General features: G+C 36.8%; 1 protein-coding gene and 2 pseudogenes across 1 annotated transcript; 1 reads left to right on the top strand and 2 right to left on the bottom strand.

The window, feature by feature from the left end:
• Window positions 1–10,066: 10,066 nt before the first annotated feature.
• On the bottom strand, window positions 10,067–11,796 carry LOC111389954 (annotated as a pseudogene).
• A 4,287-nt stretch (window positions 11,797–16,083) lies between these two features.
• Window positions 16,084–17,842, bottom strand: LOC111389961 (annotated as a pseudogene).
• A 4,087-nt stretch (window positions 17,843–21,929) lies between these two features.
• On the top strand, window positions 21,930–23,686 carry LOC111389939 (7-deoxyloganetin glucosyltransferase-like). The gene is made up of 2 exons (XM_023014924.1): window positions 21,930–22,494; window positions 22,602–23,686. The coding sequence occupies exons 1-2, from the start codon at window positions 21,978–21,980 to the stop codon at window positions 23,540–23,542; spliced, it is 1,458 nt and encodes a 485-aa protein (XP_022870692.1). The 5' UTR covers window positions 21,930–21,977; the 3' UTR covers window positions 23,543–23,686.
• The last annotated feature ends 741 nt before the right edge of the window (window positions 23,687–24,427 follow it).

The raw sequence follows: 24,427 nt of genomic DNA, 5'->3' as shown, positions 1-24,427 counted from the left end.
ATTAGTGAGGCTATTCTGAGGACGGGACTTAGGTTACCCATCCATGCTGGAACACCTAAGGGAGGTTCACCCAACACTTGACATATCTGCCCTGGAAGCGAAGTTCGGTGGGCCAACTGGAGGCCGGCCAAACATTGTTAAGGAGCCTGCTGAGACTCCCTAGGCAACCAAAGCAGCCCTGAAGAAGGAGCCAGTAGTGCATGTAGATTAGGATTTTAAATTTAATGGCTCCGGCCCATTTTATAATCCATTTGATGTTAATGAAATTTAAATTTTTTCAAGTGTTGTTGCTTCTTTCATTTGTGCTGGACTGTTTGTATCTTGATGAGTAACAAGTAAATATTAAATGTCACTTACCAATAACCAGTCGATGACAGAAGAATTGACCCATATAATATACTGAAGAACTGAAGCACAAATTGATTAACCCATATAACATAACGGAGAACTGATGTATTATAACTTAGTCTTATAACATTGTCTTAGGTAGTTTCAACACTTAGATAGGAATGTTACGATAGACTAGAGAAAATGGAGATTAGATCAGAACATACATTTATCACTGATAGTATTTTTTCAAGTATTCAATGTTCCACTGATGAGGCATCACTTTCCCTTTCATGTCTTCAATTTCATAAGTGCCGGGTCGGGACTCCTTGCGGATGTGATAAGGACCTTCCCAATTCGGTCCAAACACTTCGGACCCAATTGGCTTCGATGATTGGAAGACCCTTCTGAGGATGAGGTCTCCCAGACGAAAAGTTCGATTTCTGACCTTGGAGTTGTAATCGCGGGTCATCTTCTTTGATACTTAGCTAATTTTATTTGGGATAAATCTCTCATTTTTGCAAAGAGGTGGAGTTCGTACACTTGAGTTTCGTCGTTGCCAATCTCATTGAAATGTATCCGACGATGAGAGGGGATTCCCAACTCGACAGGACTCATGGCTTCGGATCCGTAGGTCATGGAGAAGGGTACCTGTTGCGGTTCGACAGGTTGTTCGAATGCCTAGAGGACATGGGAAAGTTCATCGACCCATCCCCCTTTCGAGGCATCAAGCTTCCTTTTCATGGTATGCTCGATAGTCTTGTTCACTACCTCAACTTGCCCATTTGCTTAGGGTAATGAGGTGTTGAGAAGTCCTTCCTTATGTTGAGTTCGTCACACAAGTCTTGCATCTTTTTGTTATTGAATTGCCTTCCATTATCAGACACTAAAGAGTAGGAAATGCCGAACCGGTAAATGATGTTATTCCAGACGAACTTTGTGGTGTTCACTTCAGTGATTCTTGTTAGAGGTTCAACTTTGACCCACTTGGTGAAGTAGTCAATGGCAACGATGGCAAAAATAACACTTCATTTCCCTTTTTGGGAGCGGGCCAATAAAGTCGATGCCTCGTTTGACAAACAACCACGGGTTGGTCACCCAAAGAGGCTCTGAGAAGGCTACCTTTGAATATTTGAGAAGCGCTAGCACTTGTCACATTTTTTAACAAACTGGCAAGTGTCCCTTTTTAGGGTTGGCCAGAAGTAGTCTTGTCGAAGTACTTTGTGCGCTAGAGCTGTTCCTCCGGAGTGGTTACTGCAGACTTCCTCATGGATCTCCCTGAGTATATATAGGGCTTCTTCCCCTCCAACGCATCGGAGAAGAGGTGAGGCGAAGCCCCTTTTGTAGAGCACATTTCCTAGAGAACAAAGTGAACAACCATTCTCCTCAATTTCTTTGCCTCGCTTTTCGAGACTGACAGCGATTGATCTTTGAGATAGGCTACGATGGGTTGCATCCAAAGTTGGGTGCCTTCAATCCATAGTACCTCTTCGCCTCCAAAGATTGAGGACTTCAGTAGGCACTCAATTGGGACAATTTTTAGCAATTTCGAATCCCTACTGCTGGCCAATTTGGACAGGACGTCGGCGTGTGTAATTTTGAGGCTCGAGACTTGAACTAGTTTGAATATCTCGAAGTGAGGGGCGAGGTTTAGAACCAATTTCGGATACGTAACCATGCCACTATCTTTGGCTGTAAATTTTTCGTTGACCTGACTTACCACAAGCTGCGAGTCACTACTTGCTAGGAGCCTTTTGACTTGCATTTCTTTCACTAGTCTAAGGCCTACTAGGAGGGCCTCATATTCCACAGTGTTGTTTGAGGCTTTGAAGCCAAGCCTGACTGTATAGTTTAGCTTATGGCCCTCTGGAATTTCCAAAACGACTCTTACTCTGGAGCCAGCTTCTCCTAACGATCCATCCACAAATAGGTTCTATGTTTAGGGCTTGGCTGGTTCCATTGTCACCTCCGTTTTTGGGGCTTTGATAAACTTAACCACAAAATTTGAGAGAGCTTGTCCCTTGATGGCGTTTCAGGGTCAGAACAGTAGGTCGAACTCACTGAGCTCGATTGCCCATTTTAGCAGACGACCTGAAGCGTCTATTCTCTGCAATACTTGTTTCAAGGGAAAGTTGGTGAGCACTTCAATTGAATGGGCCTGAAAGTATGGCCTCAATTTCCTTGATGCTGTAACAAGGGAGAGTGCAAGCTTTTTCGTAACTGGGTAGTGCGTCTCTACTGGGAGTAGTGCCTTGCTAACATAGTACACATGTAGTTGATACGTGTTCTTCTCTTTGATAAGAATCGAGCTGACAGCCTCGTCTGAGACCACTAGGTACAGCAGCAGGGGTTCTCGTAGTTCAGGTTTGGATAGTAGGGGTGCCTCTCTTAAGTGCTTGGAAGGCTTTCTCGCACTCATCCGTCCATTGGAACTTCTTTCCTTACTTCAAGACTTTGAAGAAGGGTAGGCTCTTGTCAGTGGCTCTGGAGATGAAGCGGCTGAGTGTGGCTATCCAACTGTCTAGGCTTTGGACCTCCTTTGGCTTCTGAGGTGATCTCATTTCCAGTAAGGCCCTTATCTTTTTTGGATTCGCCTCGATTCTTCTTTGGTTTACAATATATCCTAGAAATTGGCCCGAAGCTACCCTGGAGGTGCACTTGAGAGGGTTCAACTTTATTTTATACTTTCTAAGAATCTGAAAGGTCTGGTCAAGGTGACTTATGTGTTCGTTCGCCTGGATACTTTTAACTAGCATGTCGTCCACGTAGACTTTCTTAGTTTTGCCAATGAGCTCGGTAAACACAATATTGACCAGTCTCTGATATGTAGCTCTGGCATTTTTCAATCCGAAGGGCATCAACTTATAGCAATACAATCCTCTGTCTGTCATAAACAATGTGAATTCCTCATCAGGTTGGAACATGGGTATCTGATTGTATCCTGAGTATGCATCCATGAAGCTCAAGAGCTCATGTACAACAGTGGAGTCCACCAATTGGTCCATCCTTGGGAGAGGAAAGCTGTCCTTAGGACATGCTTTGTTTAGATTTGTGAAATTTACACACACCCTCCATTTTCCGCTAGGTTTCTTTATGAGGAACGGGTTAGATATCCACTTCGGATAGATGGCCTCTCTGATAAAGCCACTGCGGCTTAATTTGTTGACTTCTTCTTTGAGCGCTTCATATTGCTCTGAGTTGAGGGCTCGTCTTTTTTGCTGATGTAGGGCGTAGGAGAAGTCAATGTTAAGGTGGTGGTAGCTGACCCTTAGTTTTATTCCCACCATGTCTTCGTGCTTCCAGGCGAAGACATCCAAGTTCCTTTTCGAGAAGTTTATCATTTCTTCTTTCACTTCGGGGGATAGCACTTTCCCAACCTGCAAGACCTGAGTTAAGTCTTCAGGGTTTGTGGGAAAAGTTTTCAATTCTTCCATTGGGGTCGCATTTAGTTCGGATTCAATGATTCGAGGATCCAACTCATCAAGAGGGTGCTTTTCTTCAGGGGCCTCTACCATGTCGACGTTTTCCTCCTGTTCGGAGGTATGCCCTTGTTTAGGGGTGTTGAACATTTTTGTATCCACGTCGGCTTCATTGGCGGCCTCTGCTATGATGGCAATAACAATGCGGGGTTCAAATTTTCGTAGAGAGTTGAGGTAGCCTGCCCTTGAGCCCATTTGGTCGTCTCGAACTGTAGCAATCCCATGCTCAGTTGAGAACTTCATGCACAAGTAATTGATGAATGTAACTGCCCAAAGATCTTTCAAGCCATCTCGAACTGTGGCAATCCCATGCTCAGTTGAGAACTTCATGCACAAGTAATTGATGAATGTAACTGCCCAAAGATCTTTCAAGCCAGGTCGGCACAATACTCCTGGTAAGTTGATCTGTGGTCTACCACCAAGAACTCTATAAAGTGGTGGGCCACTAGGGGAGCTGACCCTATCCCGATAGGTAGAGTAATTCGCCCTCGTGGGATGATGTTGTCGCCAGTAAATTCAAATAGTGGGTCAGTCATGGGGATCAACCCATGTTCAATCTACATTTTACCAAAGGTGGGTCTGAAAAGTATATTCACCGAGCTACTATTGTCGACGAGCATGCGTTTGAGCCCGATTCGAGCCACTACAACTCTTACCACTAACGCATCATAATGGGGGTGGTGAAATTTTTGTGCATCTTCTTGAGAGAAAGTGATCAGGGCCATCCTGTTGGCCTCTTGGGTCTGATTGACAATGTAAGTAATCATTGGTAGATCCTTTGCTTCCATTGTGTAGTTCCTCTGGGTATTCCTAGTATTGCCCCCGATGTGAGGTCCTCCAATGATTGTATCAATTTTCTTGATAACTTGGCCTTTAGATGGGGCCTAATCCCTATGCCTAGATTCTTCCCTGTCCATGGATTCTCTCCTCTGTTGCGATTGGTCTCTATATCGCTTCTCTCCCCTATTCGGGGAGGTGGACTTATGGGGGTATTCATCCCTTTTCGAGGAGCGTGAGTTACTTTGGTTCGAGAATCAAGGAGCATCCCTACATTTGCTGGTGTCGTGTCCGTAAAGTTGGTGAAAGGTGCAGAACATTGCCCCTTCCAGGGCCTGTTTTATCACTTATTCTTCTTCTTCTTCTTTCGATTGTTGTTTGTTCCCCTGGATGGTCCTGCTTTAGCAAGAGTATTTTCATATGCTAGCACTGGCACTTCATTTAGAGTGGCTGAAGCCAATGTCTGCCCGAATGTGGGGCTACTGTGTGACCGACTTGGGTCTATTGTTGGGTGAAGATGTGTGCGGCTGGTCCTTGACCCATCTGCCTCTGAGGCGGGGGAAGTCCCTGATCCGCATGGTTTCGGTGGTCAATCATATCCTCATTGACGATTTTTACCCTCATCATTTCAACCAGCTCGTCATAGGTGGTGGGATTCTTGCTGTGTACATCCCTCCAGAACAGTGTGTTCATGTTGAGGCTACCTTTCAAGGCTGAAAAGGCCTCTCTGTCAGTGACATGCTTGTAGTATGTGATTTCATCAATGAATCTGGCGAGATAGCTTTTCATCGTCTCACCAGGAGCTTGCCTCATATCTTGCAGGCTTTTCCTTGGTGAAAGATATTGGTTCAGAAATGCCTTCTTCAAGTCTGGCCAGCTTCTGATGCTCAGGGGTGGTAACCTATTGTACCACACTTTAGCAGATCCTGTGAGGGTTAGATGAATGCCCTACATTTCAGTGCCGGTGAGGCTCCTTTGAGGCTCATCTGCGTCAAATACTTTGTCAAGTATTTCTGTGGGTCCCCATTTCCTTCATACTTTGGGATTTTAGGGGGCATGAAGTTTGCAGGCATTGGGAAGCTTCAGATTTCTTTAGAGAAGGAGAGGTTGTCATCGTCGTCGTCAATTTCGTAGGAGTGACTGGCCGTTCAGAGCCTTCCCTCTCTGATGCATTTTGGGGAGATGGAGGTACCTCTTCTCGACTACCCTAATCTACTAGGTTTCTCTTCTCCTGCCTGTTTCTAGGTAGGGGAGGTGCTTGTTCTTGTTCATGCTCTTCTCGAACTGATATTTGCACGAAGCGGACCCTATTGCTAGGGTTCTACCATATTCGATCGAAGATACTGATCGACCTTTGTGGCTCATATTCTGGTGGGAAGTTCTCTTTTCGCGGTGGTTCTGCTGGATGGCTTCCTTGTGCGTAGGATGTGATATCTATACCTACCTCTCAAGGGTGGTTCTTTCAAGAGGGTGTTCCCAGTGCTGGCTCGAATGGCCTCGGCCATGAGATGTAGGAATCTCTTAAGCTGGGAGAAATCCTTGAGGCATCTGAAACCCTGATGACCTTGGGCTTGCATGAAGAATTTTCGCATCGCCACATTCTGAGCTATAATGTCCTCATGCTCGTAGCTATTTGAGTCATTCCTTCAGTGAGCGCTGCTGTCCTATTGCCTCGGTGATGCCGGTGATGGGGTCTCTGATGCGTGACATTAGTCCGGATCACCTCTTCTTCAGAGGCATCCCTTTGCCCTTCAAAATTTGCATCTTCATTACTATAACTCATCTTGTCTACTCTTTCAACGGTGTTAAGAACTTTGATTGTAGGTTGATTTTGTTCTTTTTCAAGAACATTCCATTTTCAGGGTTGTTCTTTTTCAAGAACATTCCATTTTCAGGGTAAGTCGATAGTTTGCCAGTGACTTTTCTAGTGGACAATGTGGAACTTTTGGATGGGAAGATTTCCCATAGACAGCGCCAATCTGTTGACCTCAAGAATTGGATCCTCTACGTGGCCAACGGATAGCTACTCCATGTAATTCTTCCTACACACAATAATGCATAGTTAGAAGCACACAGTCGGAACCAGCGGTGGTGGCGGCGGCCCCATACACTTCGACGATCAAGTCAGCGTTGGGTGATCGAAACAGTACTCAAGTTGTGCAAGAGAGTGGGGGGAGAATATATATTTCTTAGTATGGAGAGCTAAGTTGTGTGAGTTTCATTATCTTTGTCTCTTGCCAAACCTTAGGTAGTTATAGAAGTAGAGCACCGTTGAATGTAGGACACATGTATGCATCTGACGGTGTGAGGCGTCTGCTCATAGGCGTCATTCAACTGCATCTAGAGTGGGAGGGCAGCTAGTTCTTCTGAGCTGAGTTGACATAAAGTCGATATGTCACATCAACTAGGTCTATAGAGACTTCACATCAATTAATTCCTGGAGGTAGAGGAGATCCTGACAGAAATCCTTCTGACAGTAGCGGGGGATGGATCTGGTAAGGGGTAACTCGGAGTGCTCAACGCTTCAGAGTTGAGAGAAACTTCAGTTATTCAGTGGATCCACTCTTCACCTTGTAGCACGTCATGTTGAGGTCGTCAGGAGTGGGCATTACTTCGGAACCACTTCGGATGGACACATGGCACTTCGGGGGAGTGGTGTGACTGTTGTTCCAAAGTGGTGTAGTCAGGGGTTCGCCTTACTTCGGAACCACTTTAGGGAGTGGGGTGTAACAGATAGTGCTAACCCTATGGTGCCTAAGTCTCCCAAAATGTCTAGAACATATTTTCTTTGACACGTGTATATCCCCTGTTTTGATCTTGCCATTCGATTCCCAAAAAATACTTCAACTTTCCTAGATGCTTGATTTTGAAATTTGCATCAAGAGCAGCTTTGAGATTGTTAATAGTATCCATACAGTTTCCAGTCAAGATTATATTACCATCATCTACTAGAATACTCGTAAATGAGTCTTGAGTATTGAATGAAGCCACGTTGAATGATAAAGCTAGACAAATTAGAGTACCACTCTCGTGAAGCTTGCTTGAGTCCACATAGACTCTTGCGAAGCTGGCACACTTTTGGACTCCCATTAGTATCATAACCAGCTGACAATTGCATATATGCCTCTTCAACCAAATCACCTTGGAAAAATATATTATTAACATCCAATTGATATAAAAACCACCCTTTTATGGCTGCAACAGCAAGTAAACCCTTTTTAGTTTCTAGGTCAAGAAGTTTGTATTCTTTAATTCTAGAAGGAACCCTAAAAAAATGCATTTCCTCGCTCTAGAATCAAACTTATGTCTACCTTGTGTGAGAGTTGAAGCGAATGCAAGACAACTAAACACTAGATGAGAATAATGGGTTTGTTTTGGAATAAAAGCTCAAAAGGACTTTGGTCATTTAGAAGAGTTGAATGGGTCCTATTAGTGAGATATACAAGACTCAAAACACAATCATTCCAGTACTTTAGATAAATGCCATTTTGGAATTTTAGAGCCCTTGCAACATTCAAAATGTTTTGGTGTTTCCTCTCAACAATGGCATTTTGTTGAAGGGTTTCAGCACATGTTTTCTGATGTATAATCCCTTTTCAAGATAAAATTGCTTCATATTGTTGATGTTCCTTCTTTTTCTTCTTGCATGGAAGCACAAACTTCATTCAAAGTGGGTAAGGGTTTTATCAACAAAATTTTGGCCTTAAGACCCTTGTACGATTTATTTAATCCCATTAAAAACTTCATCACCCAATCTTGCTATTGATTTTGAATCACTACTTTCAGACCTCCACAAGTACAATTTGGGATAGATTCATAGTTCAATAACTCAACTAGAAAAGTTTTGTACTTTGAAAAGTAAAAACTTACGTCATCTTGAGGACAGCATGAGAGTGTTGGATCATAGGAGTTTGAATTGGATCCCGTAATAAGGTTGGTGTTTGGGGTTTGATTTGCATTTGGGAAAGGATTTGAGGTTTCAATGTTTGATTCAGCCATTGTCGGCTCTGATATCATGTAGAAAATAGGAAAAATTTGGCAGAGTAAAAGATTGTAGAGAAATTTCTATGGGAATTCCATTGATCTTGCCAAAGCTTTACAACTTATACCTCTTTACAATGCTACGTGTGTGGGAAGAAAATCTATTACAAAAACAGAAACTCTAATATAAAAAATAAAGAATAAATTGTGCATAACAAAATGCTACTAAGGCAAAAATTCTTAACCTTTCTGGTATCATTTAAAACTTCCTTCTTTTTAGCATGCCTGCTTCCTTTACTTCTAGATTCTTCTCTCCTTGCAGAATCAACACTTGCCAGCTGACGAGGTTGACCTTCCTCATTCAACAAATGTTGAATTTTTCTTAGATGTTATTTGGAAAATGAAATTAACAGAATAGGGGTTTAAAGAATATTCTTGCATGCTAATTTATTATATCCATCACTGACTTTAATGCAATAGGTAAGGAGTAGAAGATTGTGACAAATGGAATTCCAAATGGTTCATGGATGGCTTCCACAAGCTCAAGGTTAATTTTACCTCAAGTTAGGGCAATAATATGGAATTCGAGGGAAAAAAAATTACTCGAGCGTAAATATGTTTCTAAGCAAAAGTTTGAATTTGATAAAGTAAGATTTGTTGAAATTCTAGAGTCAAAAGCACCATTTTACTTTCTTTAAAATTGTGTGTATGTATTTTGTTATTTAATCTGTTTTATGGCTATTTTTAATTTAGTTAAATATCTTAACTAGGGATGTAATATAAGGGTAACTTATTATTTATTGTTGATTTATTAAATCGAATAATATAATTTCCAAGAACTTCTCTTTATATTTGTTTATATGTATGTTGTCGTGTTGTGTGCACTGCTCGGCACAAAGCATGGCTTATAGCCCCCTCTCACATTCCGAGAGGGGCGCCACCACAGCACAGTGAGGGAGCTGTACATGTACAGTACCAACAAACAACTTCTTCTAAAATAAATATATGGTTTTCCACGAGAGAAATAATATTCATATAAATTGTAACTAACATCTTCATAATTCATTGTTTGATTTTTAGTTTTTCCATGAAAGAAGAAATTATAAATATTTAATACTGATAATGCATATAAAATAATAATTAATGTCTAATTCTGTCAAATAAATATCAGAATTGGAATATTTTGCCTAGTGTATAAAGGATACAAAACCCCAACACAAGAAAGGATTGGTGAAGTTTTTTATTAGTCAACTAGGAGAACATCTATTGACTATTGCACTTGAAACTCAAAAAAATAAAAATAAAAAATTTAACACATGATTTTTTCAAATCAAAGAACAAAAGGCATACAATGATGATGATGATGATGATGATGATGATGATGATGATAATAATAATAATAATAATAATAATATAATAATAATAATAATAATAAAAATAAAAGAAGCTAGGGGGGAAAAAGGATGCTTCATAAAAGAAATAAATCATTTAATTTAGATTATCTAAAATTTTGCCAAGAGAAGAACTTGATGTATTAGTTTTTTCAGATTCTTGTAAGATGATCCTTCTGATTTTTTAGCAGAATCTTGAGCCAGTTTCTTCCACTCCAGGGCCCTTCTCTTCATCTCTTTTCCATTTTCTCCGACCATCAATTCTTCCACAAGAATTTCCACTTTCCATTTCCATGCCAATCCCCCATTTGGTGCGGCTAAATTAACAGTTAGTCTGTTGCTCGGAGAAAAGTGGCTAACAAATCATTGGTTCTCCACTGCCAATACTTTCAAGAGTCGAATTCTATCCGCTGTGAGTTAAGAATCCTCTAATGGAAGGACAGCTAAGAACTTTCTCTTGAGGGCTCCAATTTGCCAGCAGACTCCTTTCTTTGGTGGCTTCAAGAAATTCCAGTGGAAGAATTGCGTCGTCCCCAGTGACAAGATCCGGCCTTATGATCCACAAGAATGTTTGATTACTATGTGTAAGGCCCCAAGCAAATTCAATGAGTTATTTAGACGTGATGATTGTTATGCTTCCAAAATTTACATAGACAACAGAGTTTGGCTCTTTTAAATCGAGCCATTCAAGATAGTGTCGATCTTCTTTCCAAAGATTTGATCTAAGAATTTCTAGACTTTTATCTTTTACATCTTTTTGGAGCAAGTGCAAGGGCCCAATGGCACAAATTGGAGGAAAAATAGATGACATCGTCTTTGTGCAGTCTTATTCTAGGTCTTCAAATGTATTCAAAATAATGGCAGAAGATATAAGTGCCCTCTTAGTTTCCTGCATCATAAATTTAACTGTATATTCATCTATGCTCATGGTTCTTATGAAGGTTGGAATATATCTTTCAAACGTGTGCCTTCCATGCCTAGAATTTCGTCTGCTATAATTGTATCCAAGTATCCGTTGGTCAAGTAACTTGCATCTGAAATAAACGAAAGCAAAGAAATGGTTGAATTAGGTTAAAAACTCAAAATTATATTATTGAGAACAATACAATAGGCCCATGTTTGGTTTAAATGAAATCAAATTTTTAGTATATTTTGATTGATGGAACGTGTAGTTAAAAAGATGTGGGTCCCTTGAAACGCGTAGTTGAAATTAAATATTGACTCTGATTTATATTTTAGTTCACTTTTTAAGCTGAACCAAACAGGGACTAGATGAGACTTGAGTTTCTTTCTCCGTATTTGACAATGTCTACTATAGTCCATCTTACCTTTATGGGGGCACGTATCCCTTCTTAATGAGCTCGGCATACTTCGTGTAGGCCAAGAAGCCAGAAGCACTAATAGTCTAAAAGAGAACTTCATGAATGTATGCCTAATTCTTCAATAGCTTCAAGGGTGAAGCTCATAATTGCATCAGAATAATGCATGAAACCGGTGGTACGTTGGAGGAATTTGTATCGTTTATTCTAACAAGGAGGTCCTTAAATGGAGCTAAGCAATCATTGGTAGTGGATATCTTGTGTAGAATCAGCATCCGATAAAGGAGGGCCATCAGGAATTGTTTCAAATCTAAAGGACGTGAGGCTTTTGAGTGAGTCGGGATCTCTGGATTTGAGAAGGCGTCTATGGTTGAACTCTGTGTTCACAAATGTGACAATAAAACCTTTTTGATTAAGCAGTTTTGCTAGTTTCAACATGGGATTAATGTGTCCTTTCGCAGGGAATGGGATTATGGGGGTGCAAACTACATGAGGCTTTTCTATCAAGATAATAGAGCCCATTTTCTAATGAAAAGAATTGAAATTCGTATGACGAGGTGAAGAGAACAAGCTCAAGAATTGAAGAGTTGCAATGTAATGCGTGAGAATTTGTTAGCAGCAACTCTCAATTTATATACATAGAAGCGAGTCAAAAGTTAGCATTTTGAGAGTTGTCCTCGCAGGTATTTTGATTAATTTTAAAAATCCTTCTAAATTAAAGTGCCCTTAATTGAAATTTTTACTAGATTATATAGGTGTCGCCAACTAAGATTTTGATGAATTTAATGAAATCCTTTACAATTTAGGTATTTTTCATAACTCATGAATTTATAAAGATTTCACTAATAAAGGAATTTAAAAAGTTTTGGATGAATTTAAAGCTTAAAAATACATATATCAATTTTTTTTTGAAATTTCACAATTTTTATTGAGATTCTTATAGATTTTGTAGAAATCTATTCGAATTCAAGAAATTCATTAGAATTCATAATTTTTAAAATCTATCAAAATCTCAATTGAGTGCACTTATTTGTTATAATATTATGTGACATTAGTCGGTGAAGTGGGAAGTCAAACTACTCATAAATAGAAAGTTAGAACTCTCTCTCTCTCTCTCTCTCTCTCTCTCTCTCTCAAGCTATATGACAATAAAATCTAGTTGCGGTCCAAACGCAATTTTTTATTTAGAATATATTATTGAGTAATATTATTTAGGATCTTGCTACGCGTATATTGAGTTGTCACCGATTCCCTCACAATAGGGGGTTCACGATTTTTTTATTCATTGTGGGCCCCCTATTGTGAGGGATCGGTCAATTCCGGTGTTTAAGTATCAAAATCCTATTATTTAGCATCATTTTTGTTCAACATAGTGACAACATTAATAATATTAAATTACATGTTCAATTAAATACAGAAAATTATGACCTATTTAATAAAACCTACGATATGTTTACGTCTGAACTAGTGTTCTACGTTACTAATGCTAAATAATGTTATTCCACATTATTTGTTATGTGACCAATTGAATCGTATGATATATTCACATAAGTAATGCTATGTCGGCTGTGAAAAGTTCCAAATTCCGTCTTTCTTTTTTTTTGGTCAGTCAACTTAAGCCGGGGTTTAATTTATAAACGCACAATATACACTAAAATAGTAGAATTCCATTAAATAATCATATGTTAAGTAAATTTAAAATTTTGAATAAGTGTTTAAAATACACTTATCTTGCTACCCCACATTTTAATTGTATTTAAGGTATTCAATCTTTTGACATTTTAACAGTAGCCCTTAACTTTTTTGTTGATTTTTTTTCCGATATTTCGTTAACTAGCATATCTTGTCCTTTATGATGGTTTCTGTCAAAATATTCTACTTACGTGCTTTGAACATAAGGGAAAAAAAATTGTTGTATTTTATATTTATTTTCTATACATATGATGGCAAATAAGTTGTTTATGCCCCGCCAATGGAATTCTTAGACATAAACCATTATTATATTATAGACAATATATGCTAATTATGGAATGTTGATCATAAGTATCCCATGAAAAAAGTTGGTGACATAAAAGTGCCATGATGAGCAAAGATCAAAGGCTTTGAGTGCAACTATAATGTAGTGCATCAAATAAAAACTTTGCAAGTATAATTACGTTAGATACGACTTTCAAATGGTCTTCGAAAGAAGTAACAATTTGTTATGCTCTCGAATGTTAAGTAGAATATGTTGCGATTGCATTGTGTGTTTGTCAAGCAATTAGATTTTGAAAATAGTTAAAAGAAGTTCACTAGTAATCAGGTGATCCAATTGAGATTTTTATTGATAACAAGTTAGCATTATCCTTGGCTAAAAATCTCGTTTTTCTTGATCAAAGCTAGTATATTGAAATTAAATATCATTTTATTCGAGATTGTTGACAAACATTATATCGAGTTCCAAGTTTGTGAAGTCTCAAAATCATATTACTGACATTTTCACAAGATGTTGATGTTTGATGCATTTATGAAGTTTGGATGTTTATTCAAAGTTACCTCGAATTGGTGTTGAAATAACTTTATTTATTTAGTCAAGTTCATCATTTATCTAATCAAGTTCATTCATGTCTTTTGAAATTATTCATGTATACATTAATGCACTAGTTTATTCGTGTACTTGAGAGTTACATGAATTAGTTTGAATTTAATAACAAGATACATGGTTTGTAAAGTCTATAAAAAAAACTAGTGTCTGCAGGGGGTCCAATGACCCCACAAAATTTTGCCCCCCCCCCCCCCCCCCCCCCCCTTTTTTTTACAATCTACTTTGATACAGTCGTCAGAATGTCAAATGAAGTCAAAATGTTACATTTTTAATATTATTTCGAAGTGCTCATGGCCTAGTTTTTCACTTCTTAATGGCATACGAAGTGGTCAACTATAGCAAAAGTTATGACATGTTAAAGTAGGGCGTTTGAAACTAGTATTTTGATAATTTCAATAATATTCTAACTTTAAAAATTTGTTTGCGATCATGTACTATCTGAATTCACAAATCGTCTATGTCATGTAAAAGTTTGTTTCGAAAACTACATTGTTTTCATATCGAATGGTCCAAACGGATATCGAAAATAGTTAAATATGTATCAAACGTTTGCCTCAAAAAAGACGTCTAACTCATTTTTTTCTTTTAAAAAATTCAATTAATTATTATTTTTTCACAATAAATTTTTCAATATAATTTATATCGTTTCATTCGGAAATTTTACATGAAATATGATTAGGATCGTTATGGATTAAATGCAATTTGAATTACTTTCAAATTTTATTTGCTTTAAATTTGAATTTCATTTACTTCTTGAACCAAACTTGAATTTTATTTCAATTCATTCAATTTCTATATTCAATTTAATTTACTCAATGTTAGCTCAGCATTTGCCAATAAAATGATAAACAAAACTATACGAGTAGCAAAATTTATTTAATAATATTATTAATGATGTAATTATACGACGTTTTCAAAGTGTCAAAATACATATAAATTTATTTTTATTGATATTATGTTGTTTAGTAAAAAAATTATTTTTAAAATTTTGACCCCACAATACTAAAGGTTTGGGTTTGCCCCTATGCACAATAATGTGGTAGGATGGATGAATAGGACTTTGATGTAAAAATTATATTGTATGCTCTCTGATGCTGGTTTACTTAAGTCATTTTAAGCTAAAACAAACTATATACTTTTTATTCGCTAACCTTCAACTGACATTGACAAAAAGAATCTTAAAGAGTCATGGTCTATACTCTTGCTAATTACTCTAATGCCCTGTTCGAATGCACAAATTTTTTATAGAAGTAGAAAATTAAAATCCATTTTCCACCTTTTTACATGTTTGATTGGCCAAATTTTCTTAGCAATTGGTTTTCTTGGCAACACCTCACGTGACCCCTTTTTCAACCTTTTTGAGGAATTGGTTTTCCCATGGGTTTAGTGATTTTTGGTTTTCCAAGTTTTTTTCTTTTGTAATTGAAACAAATTATATCCCCAATTATAACAAGTTTTATCTCTTTAATTGGCACTTTTCATGAAAAATAAAGTCAAACGAATACCAAAATATCCAAAATTTTAATATTATATAGGTAAAAAATTATACCAATCAAATACATTTAATTGACAATTCCCAGTAAAACAAGTTTTAGGCAATTCTTGTTTTCTACCCAAATTTCATTCTTGCAATCAAACAGATCCTGATTTGAAGATTTTTGGATGTTTTCTCTATGATCATGTTGATAATGGAAAATTGGAAAGATTTAGAAAGTACATTGCTTTGAACTTGAGAGTACACGAGAATGATGAGACAATATGTAAACCTGGTCAATTTGCATCATGGCCGATTATTGGTTCCAACGCTTTGCTTCCGTTCAGATTCTTTAGAGTAGTCTTAACGGAACCGACTACAGATGTTAGAAACCTGTGGAGCTTTTGCATTTTCTTCTTGGAGCTCTACGGTTACTTTCGTTAACTTGGTTGTGGAATTGAATGTTTGCTAACGTTCTTATAACTTATTTAAGGACTCTGAAGTTGAAATTAATTTTTGTGTGACAATAAAGGTCTGTACATATTGGTAGTGTATTTCTATGGGCTCCAAGCACTAATTCGTGCACAAATTACACCTATATTTTTGGGCGGTGAACCCTTTCTTTTATGGACAATGAAGATTTCAATACTGTGGGAGTTCTGTTTCGAAAGTATCTAATCATGTATCGACACGTGTCCCATCTAAATTTAAGCATGGATTTATAGCATGATTAGTTTCACAAAAGACAGCATTATTTAAAATTTTGGAGAGAGAAGAACTTGATGTATCAGTTTTTCCATATTCTTGTAGGATGACCCTTCTAAATTTTTAGCAGAAACTTTAGCCAAATTTTTCCACTTCGAGGCCTTCTCCTTCATCTCTTTTCCCTTTTCTCCAATCATCAATTCTTTTACAAGAATTTCCACTTCATCCCTCTTTACATCACTGTCAATTTCCATGCCAATCCCCCATTTGGTGCAGCTAAACCAACAGTTAGTTTGTTGTTCAGCAAAAAATGGCCAACAGATCATTGGGACTCCACTACCAACACTTTCAAGAGTCGAATTCCATCCACTATGTGTTAAGAATCCTCCAATGGAAGGGTGGCTAAGAACTTTTTCCTGAGAGCACCAATTTGCCATCAGACTTCTCTCTTTGGTGGCCTCAATAAATTCCGGTGGAAGAATGGCATTGTTCCCGGTGACAAGATTTGGCCTTATGATCCACAAAAAAGTTTGATTACTATTTGCAAGGCCCCATGCAAATTCAATAAGTTGGTTAAGTGTCATGACCGTTATGCTTCCAAAATTTACATAGACAACAGAGTTTGGCTCTTTGGAATCGAGCCATTCAAGACAGTGTTGATCTTCTTTCAAAGATTTGATCCAAGAATTTCTAGACTTTTATCTTCGACGTCTTTTTGGAGAAAGTGCAAGGGCCCAATGGCATAAACTGGAGGCAAAATAGATGAAAGAGTCTTTATGCAGTATTGTTCTAGGTCTTCAAATGTATTCAAAATAATGGCAGAAGCTCTACGTGCCCTCTCAGTTTCCTGCATCATAAATTTGACCATATATTCGTCTAGGCTTGTGGTTCTTATGAAGCTTGGAATATCTTTCAATCGTATGCCTTCCATGCCCTGAATTTCGTCTGCTATAATTGTATCCAAGTATCCGTTGGTCAAGTCACTTGCATCTGCAATCAAAAAATGCAAATAAATGGTTGAATTAGGTTAAAATTATTGAAGGCCGATATAATAGATAACGTTTTAGCTTCTTTTTTCTTCAATGTCTAATATAGTACGTTCCACATTACCTTGAAGGGGCACATATTATCCCTTCTCAATGAGCTTGGCATACTGTGTGTAGGCCAAGAAGCCACATGCACTGGTAGTCCAGAAGAGAACTTTAGGGATGCTTAATTCTTCCGCAGCTTCAATTGTTGGACATTGGTTAAATAAATTGAGAATTGAAAATCGATTAAAGTTCGTATCGAATTCGGCCAAATACTCAAAAGCTCGACTCAATCCGTAGGGTGAAGCTCATGGCTCCATCAGAAATAATGCATGAAACCGGAGGTACATTTGAGGAAACCGTATCGTTTAGTCTAGCAAGGAGGTCCTTAAAAGGAGCTAAGCAAGTATTGGTGGTGGATTCACACAAGGAGGGGATATCTTGTGTAGCGTCAGCATCCGACATAGGAAGGCCATCAGGAATTGTCTCAAATCTAAAGGACGCAAGGCCTTTGAGCGAGTCGGGACCTCTAGATTTGAGGAGGCGTCCATGGTTGAACTCTGTGTTCACAAAAGTGATATGAAAACCTTTTTGATGAAGGAGTTTGGCTAGTTTGAACATGGGATTGATGTGTCCCTGTGCAGGGAATGGTATGCAAACCACATGAGGCTTCTTTAACAAGTGAATAGAACCCATTTTTAGCTAAAAGAATTGAAATTACTTAAGACAAGAGAACAAGGAATTGAAGAGTTGCAATGTAATACTTTGAGAATTTTGTAGGAGCAGCTCTCAATTTATACATAGGCCACAAGGGGGATTCAAAAGTTAGCATTTTATTAAAATATTATGCGCGGTGAAATGGGAAGTCAAACTCGTCCTAATGGAAGCCGAAAATCTCTCTTTTTTCAAACCCGAATTTACTTTTAAATGCATTATCTGGTAAGCGATCAATCGAAAGTTAAAGTTGTGATACATTCACATACTTTTGCGACTTGCTTGTCATTTTGGTGTGGCTACTTGCAATGCATGACCGCAGACCACTTTCTACGTCGGCTCTGATATGTCCACAGCATTCAGTGATAAATTAGAACCCATATATAGTTATATACCTCTCGTATTTTACATGTAATATTTAATTCTCCGTTTAACTCTGGCTTTTTAAAAGTTTGTTTTTCAAATTTATTTTTTATTTTATTTTTTCAATAAAATAATTTTATAGGTAACAAAATTTTTCCATACTTTTTAATTATACATTCGCCAAAATATCATTATTTCAGAATCTAATAACCCAAAAATGAAGCTCAGACAAACCATAAAACTTTCCGACCACCTTATCAAATGTGATAATAGGATAGTTAGTTACTTAGTTACCATTACAGAAGGTAGGGGGCCTTTGGTTTCCAATTCCCGAAGTTCTAAATTCATTTATTGTAGGGGCTCACTTTCATCTTACTTTTGTATTTAATTATACGAGCAAGATTTGTTAATTAAATTGATGCCAAATAGATTTTTAATTAAATTAAAGTACAAAAATAGAAATGAACTAGGATTATGACATTTACTTTCAATTATAATAGTCAAAATTTACGCATACTTGAAAGATAAAATATTGAATTATTAAATCCATTTATAGTGGTCATTTTTGGCTTCTAAATTGTTGTTTAATGACTTTTCATTTTGAAAATATGTTGCGATGTTCGTTATGAATACTTTGATTGACTTCTAACTTTGTTACCTCTATGAAAAATTTGTTCAATATCTTATTTTATGTTGGCAGAAATAAAACTAAAATAGAACAACGTGCTTTTGTAATTCTTATTAGTGAAACAGAAAAATAAAATGATGAGACCTTGGGCATTGGATTAATAATTTGCCTTTTGATGCAGCGTAAAGAAGAACAAGTGCAAATATACAATTGTTGACCTATAATGATTTTAGATTTGAATTGAACGAATAGTTGAATACTTCGACATTATACAAAATTATAATTAATGCTATCTAACAATAACAATAACAGTGCTAAAATACTTATTTGAATAAGATATTATTATCTAATAAAATAAAATAAAGTGTCACGTTATTCCACCTACAGAGGTCCTAATGTCACTTAAGCTAAATGGCATTATTCAAACTCATTTCACCTCAGGAAAAGCTACTTAAAAAATAATAATTAATAATTAATTAATTAATTAATTAATAAATGCAAAAGCACTCTGTTGTCCTTCTAATGAAGTTGAAGATGAAACTGCAATAAAATAAATGTGCAGCAATTAAAATAAGGGTTTTAATCTATTGTCATCAAGCCACTACTTGAAGCAATCTGTTTATAATCAATTAATTAGCCATAAAATAAATTAGGCAATGTATATGATTTCTTGTCTACCTTATATTAGAAACCCTAATTCGATAGATAAAAAATAATTAAATTGCAAATATAAAAATAGATAAATAATAATACGCAAAATTTATAGATGCTCGACTTAATATTAAATTATGTCATCTTTCGTCATTGCAGTTTTTACTATTATGAAAATAATTTTACAAGAAAATTTTACACACGCTCGATTTCCATACTCCATATAATAAAAAAATAAGGGAAAATTGCAGCAGAAGTCCAAACCTTTAAAACATTAGTAGACTTTTTCCAAACATTTGATATGTTGTAGCCATCACCCCTAACATTTTCAAACATTGCAGGTGAGGCTCTTTTGGACAGTTTCCATTCACAAATCCATTAGTTGACAAAAAATTTAACTTTGACCACATTTTTAATATTTTAAAAAGGGGTAAAAGAGTAAATTTTAATTTATCACATTAAATAAATAATTAAATTGAAAAATGAGAAATAAAAAAACATAACCCTTGTCTTCTTTCTCTCACCCCACCCCCACCTCAAATCCAAAATCCACACCAACCACCATCGACACCACCTCCACCACCTCCTTAGTATCACTCTAAAAAGGGCCTAACCCTAGATCTATACATACAATTCTTCTATCTGTATAAACCTAAAGTTGAAAACTTTATAAGTACGTGTAGAGAAATGAATAAAAAGTCAGAAAATTTTGCCTCAGTGATGCTTACGTGAAGTATAATTGTTGGTGCTTCGATGAAAAATAAAGCAAAAGAAGTAGTAGGAGTGAAAAGATTGAGTATTTGTGAGCTGAGTTAGTGATTAAATTCTTGAAAATAGTACCAAAGTGAAGGAAAGAGATAAAGAAAGGGGAAAAAGCAGAGATGGAGCTAAAGAAAGCAAATTTGTCCTTCTGGTTGTTGTTCCCTTCTTGGAGATATGCTTAATTTGCTTGGATTATAGCCTCTTTCTGATTTTTTCACTTTTTTCTGAACCTTAAAACACCACAGCCTCGGCGTCCTCTTTGCTTTTGGCATTCACCAAATGAAGATGAAGAATATATGATTCAAATTTATACAAATAGAAGAATTGTATGTATAGATCTAGGTTTAGGCTTTTTAGAGTGATACGGAGGTGGAGGTGGAGGTGGGGGTGGCGGTAACGGTGGTGGCGGCGGCGGCGATGGAGGTGGTTGGTGTAGATTTTGGATTTGAGTTGGGGTTAGGGGTGGGGGATGGGGTGCGAGAAAGAAGACAGGTGCTGTATTTTTTTATTTCTCATTTTTTAATTTAATTATTATTTAATGTGATAAATGAAATTTTACTTTTTTACCTCTTTATAAAATATTAAAAATGTGGTGAAAGTTAAATTTTTGGTCAACTAATGGATTTGTGGATAGAAACCATCCAAAAGGGCTTCACCGACAAATGAATTTGAATCGGCGCGAACCCTGTGAATCACTACAATAACGTTTGGAAATGTTAGGCGTGACGGCTGCAACAAATCAAATGTTTGGGGAAAGTCTGCTAATGTTTCAAAGATTTGGGGCTTATTCTGCAATTTTCCCAAAAAATAATTATGTTCTTCAATTTAACATGTCAAATATTCCATACGATCTTATTTGCGTCAAAGTTTCCTTACATCAAAAAGAAATATTAGATTGTATTGTAAATATATATATAAATGTTGAAATTGTATTGCACCAATTATTTAAAAACTTATTGCGTTTTTAATATTCTTATACTATTGCCTTATTTAAATCATTCACTCATAACAATGCTCACACGGAACTATGACTGCTAATTCTACTCCTACATAAATGTCAAATATGGCAGGTAATTTTTCCAGCATAACTAAATGATACCGTGCGTATTCAAATTTACTTAGTCCTTGTTTAATGTAGCTTAAAATTTAATAAAAAATTTAAGTTAAAATCAATAATTAATTTTAATATATATTTTATAAAATTCATAGTTGATTAATTTTTCAATTGTCAATGTATTAGACCGATGCTTGGCTCCTCATTTTTTTAAAAATTCATTTTCAACCACACATTTTTTAATGAAATATTTTACACACAATATTCAAAAATTTTCCTCATTTTTAATCACACATTCTCCAACAAAATACTATTTTGACTCAAAAATAAAGCTCAAACAAAAGCTAAATTTTATCATAATTTTCTAAAAATTTAAATTTTAACTGCACCAAATAGAGGCTTCAAATTTCAGCTCCGTGGACATTTACATGCCGACGTAATAAATGGTCATGCATAGGGTATCAAAAAAAAGAAATGGTCACGTTTGACGGCTTGATTTTTGTCGTCATACAGCTCATGGCACGAGACCTCTATGTGACCTGGGGGCTGCTCTTACAAATTCTCAATTTTCTATTACAAAACTTTTTTAGACTTCCCATTTTCACCGCCATAATATTATAATAAAGAATAATGCTAATACTTTTGACTCCCACTATTTGTGACCTCTATATAACCTGGGGGCTGCTCTTACAAATTCTCAAGCATTACATATTGTAAATCTTCAATTCTTTTCACAAAAAATGGGCTCTATAAGCTTGTTAGAGAAGCCTCATGTAGTTTGCATACCGTTTCCTGCACAAGGACATATTAATCCCATGTTGAAACTAGCCAAACTCCTCCATCAAAAAGGTTTTCATGTCACTTTTGTAAACACGGAGTTCAACCATGGACGCCTTCTCAAATCTAGAGGTCCCGACTCACTCAAAGGCCTCGCATCCTTTAGGTTTGAGACAATTCCCGATGGCCTTCCTGTGTCGGATGCCGATGCTACACAAGATGTCTCCTCCTTGTGTGAATCCACTACCAATACTTGCTTAGCTCCATTTAAGGACCTCCTTGCTAGACTAAACGATACAGTTTCCTCAAATGTACCACCGGTTTCAAGCATTATTTCTGATGGAGTTATGAGCTTCACTCTTGAAGCTGCGGAAGAATTAGGTATCCCTGAAGTTCTCTTCTGGACTGCCAGTGCATGTGGATTCTTGGCCTACACGCAGTATGCCAAGCTCATCGAGGAGGGATACGTGCCCCTTAAAGGTAATATGAAACGTACCATACAAAAGAAGCTAAAAATATTATCTATTGTATCGTTCTTCAATAATTTTAACCTAATTCAACCATTTATTGGCTTTCTTTGATTGCAGATGCAAGTTATTTGACAAACGGATACTTGGATACAGTTATAGAAGACGAAATTCCGGGCATGGAAGGCATACGTTTGAAAGATATTCCAAGCTTCATAAGAACCACGAGCCTGGACGAATATATGGTTAAATTTGTGTTGCAGGAAACTGAGAGGGCACGTAAAGCTTCAGCAATTATTTTGAATACATTCGAAGACCTAGAACATGACTGCGTAGAGACACTTTCATCTATTCTACCTCCAGTTTATGCCGTTGGGCCCTTGCACTTTCTCCAGAAAGATGTCGAAGATAAAAGTCTAGAAATTCTTGGATCAAATCTTTGGAAAGAAGATCAACACTGTCTGGAATGGCTAGATTCCAAAGAGCCAAACTCTGTTGTCTATGTAAATTTTGGAAGCACAACAGTCATGACACCTAAACAACTCATTGAATTTGCTTGGGGCCTTGCAAATAGTGGTCAAACCTTCTTGTGGATCATAAGGCCGGATCTTGTCATTGGGGAGGAAGCGATTTTACCACCAGAGTTTCTTGAAGCCATCAAAGAAAGAAGCCTGCTGGCAAATTGGTGCCCTCAGGAGAAAGTTCTTAGCCACCCTTCCATTGGAGGATTCTTAACTCATAGTGGATGGAATTCAACTCTCGAGAGTATTGGCAGTGGAGTGCCAATGATTTGTTGGCCATTTTTTGCTGAGCAACAGACTAACTGTTGGTTCAGCTGCACCAAATGGGGGATTGGCATGGAAATCGATAGTGATGTAAAAAGGGATGAAGTGGAAATTCTTGTGAAAGAGTTGATGATTGGAGAAAAGGGAAAAGAGATGAAGAAAAGGGCCCTCGAGTGGATGAAATTGGCTAAAGATTCTGCTAAAAATTCAGAAGGATCATCTCACAAGAATCTGGAAAAAGTGATACATCAAGTTCTTCTCTCTACAAAACTTTAGAGAAATTAATTGGCCTCCTTCATGATGCATCCTTTGACACTGCTTTATTTTTTTAGTTATTTTCCAGTTATTCTTTCTTGATTTGTGGGGATCATGTCACTGTATCTATGCTATGTTTGCTTTATATAGATTAAAAATTAAAAGAAATTATTGATGAAAAAGAATCTTCACTTCGATTAAATTTCAAAGTAAAAATTAATATATAATGATTTTCGTTACTTAACTTAATAAGATTGATTTAAAAAGAATCTTAAACCATAATATGATATCAATAACCATATTTGGTAAATGTTCTCCTAAGCAAATGTTAACTCTACATTCTTTCCTAACTCCTATTGCATTAAAAGCAATAGTTTAAAAATTCACCCCGCATCAACCTCAAAAAGATAAAGGGTCAAGAGTCAAAATGTCGAACTCGAGGTCGAACCAGATTCAAAGTAAATACTAATTCATTATTCAGATTTATTATTATATAATTATCCTTGACGCTTCAAAAATTAATTAATATATTAAAATAATTTACTTTGTTAAAATCAAAATCTTTAGAGTTTATACAAAATGATGTCTAACATTATTATGTTAATAATGAAGTGAATTTAAATAAAATTAAAAAATTTATAATAAATAAAAAACTGAGGTGAGCATTATTTTACTTTAATTGGGAACCAAAACCAAATGAAAATTGAAAGGAAGTGGACCAAACCAACAGGCATCCAATCCCAACTTTTCTTGTAATTCAAAGGAAGTGTGTCTATAAAAGCAAACTAGCAGGCCGCAGGCATCTGAACCTTATTAATGGGCTTTGACGTTAATTTATGAGCCCAAATTGAAGTTAAAAGGTTCGAGATTAAAATTTCAAAAACCGGGAAAATCTACTCCGGTTCA

This window comes from Olea europaea, unplaced genomic scaffold, assembly GCF_002742605.1.
Source record: "Olea europaea var. sylvestris unplaced genomic scaffold, O_europaea_v1 scaffold635, whole genome shotgun sequence".
Taxonomy (NCBI): domain Eukaryota; kingdom Viridiplantae; phylum Streptophyta; class Magnoliopsida; order Lamiales; family Oleaceae; genus Olea; species Olea europaea.
This window is presented reverse-complemented; position numbering and strand designations above follow the sequence as displayed.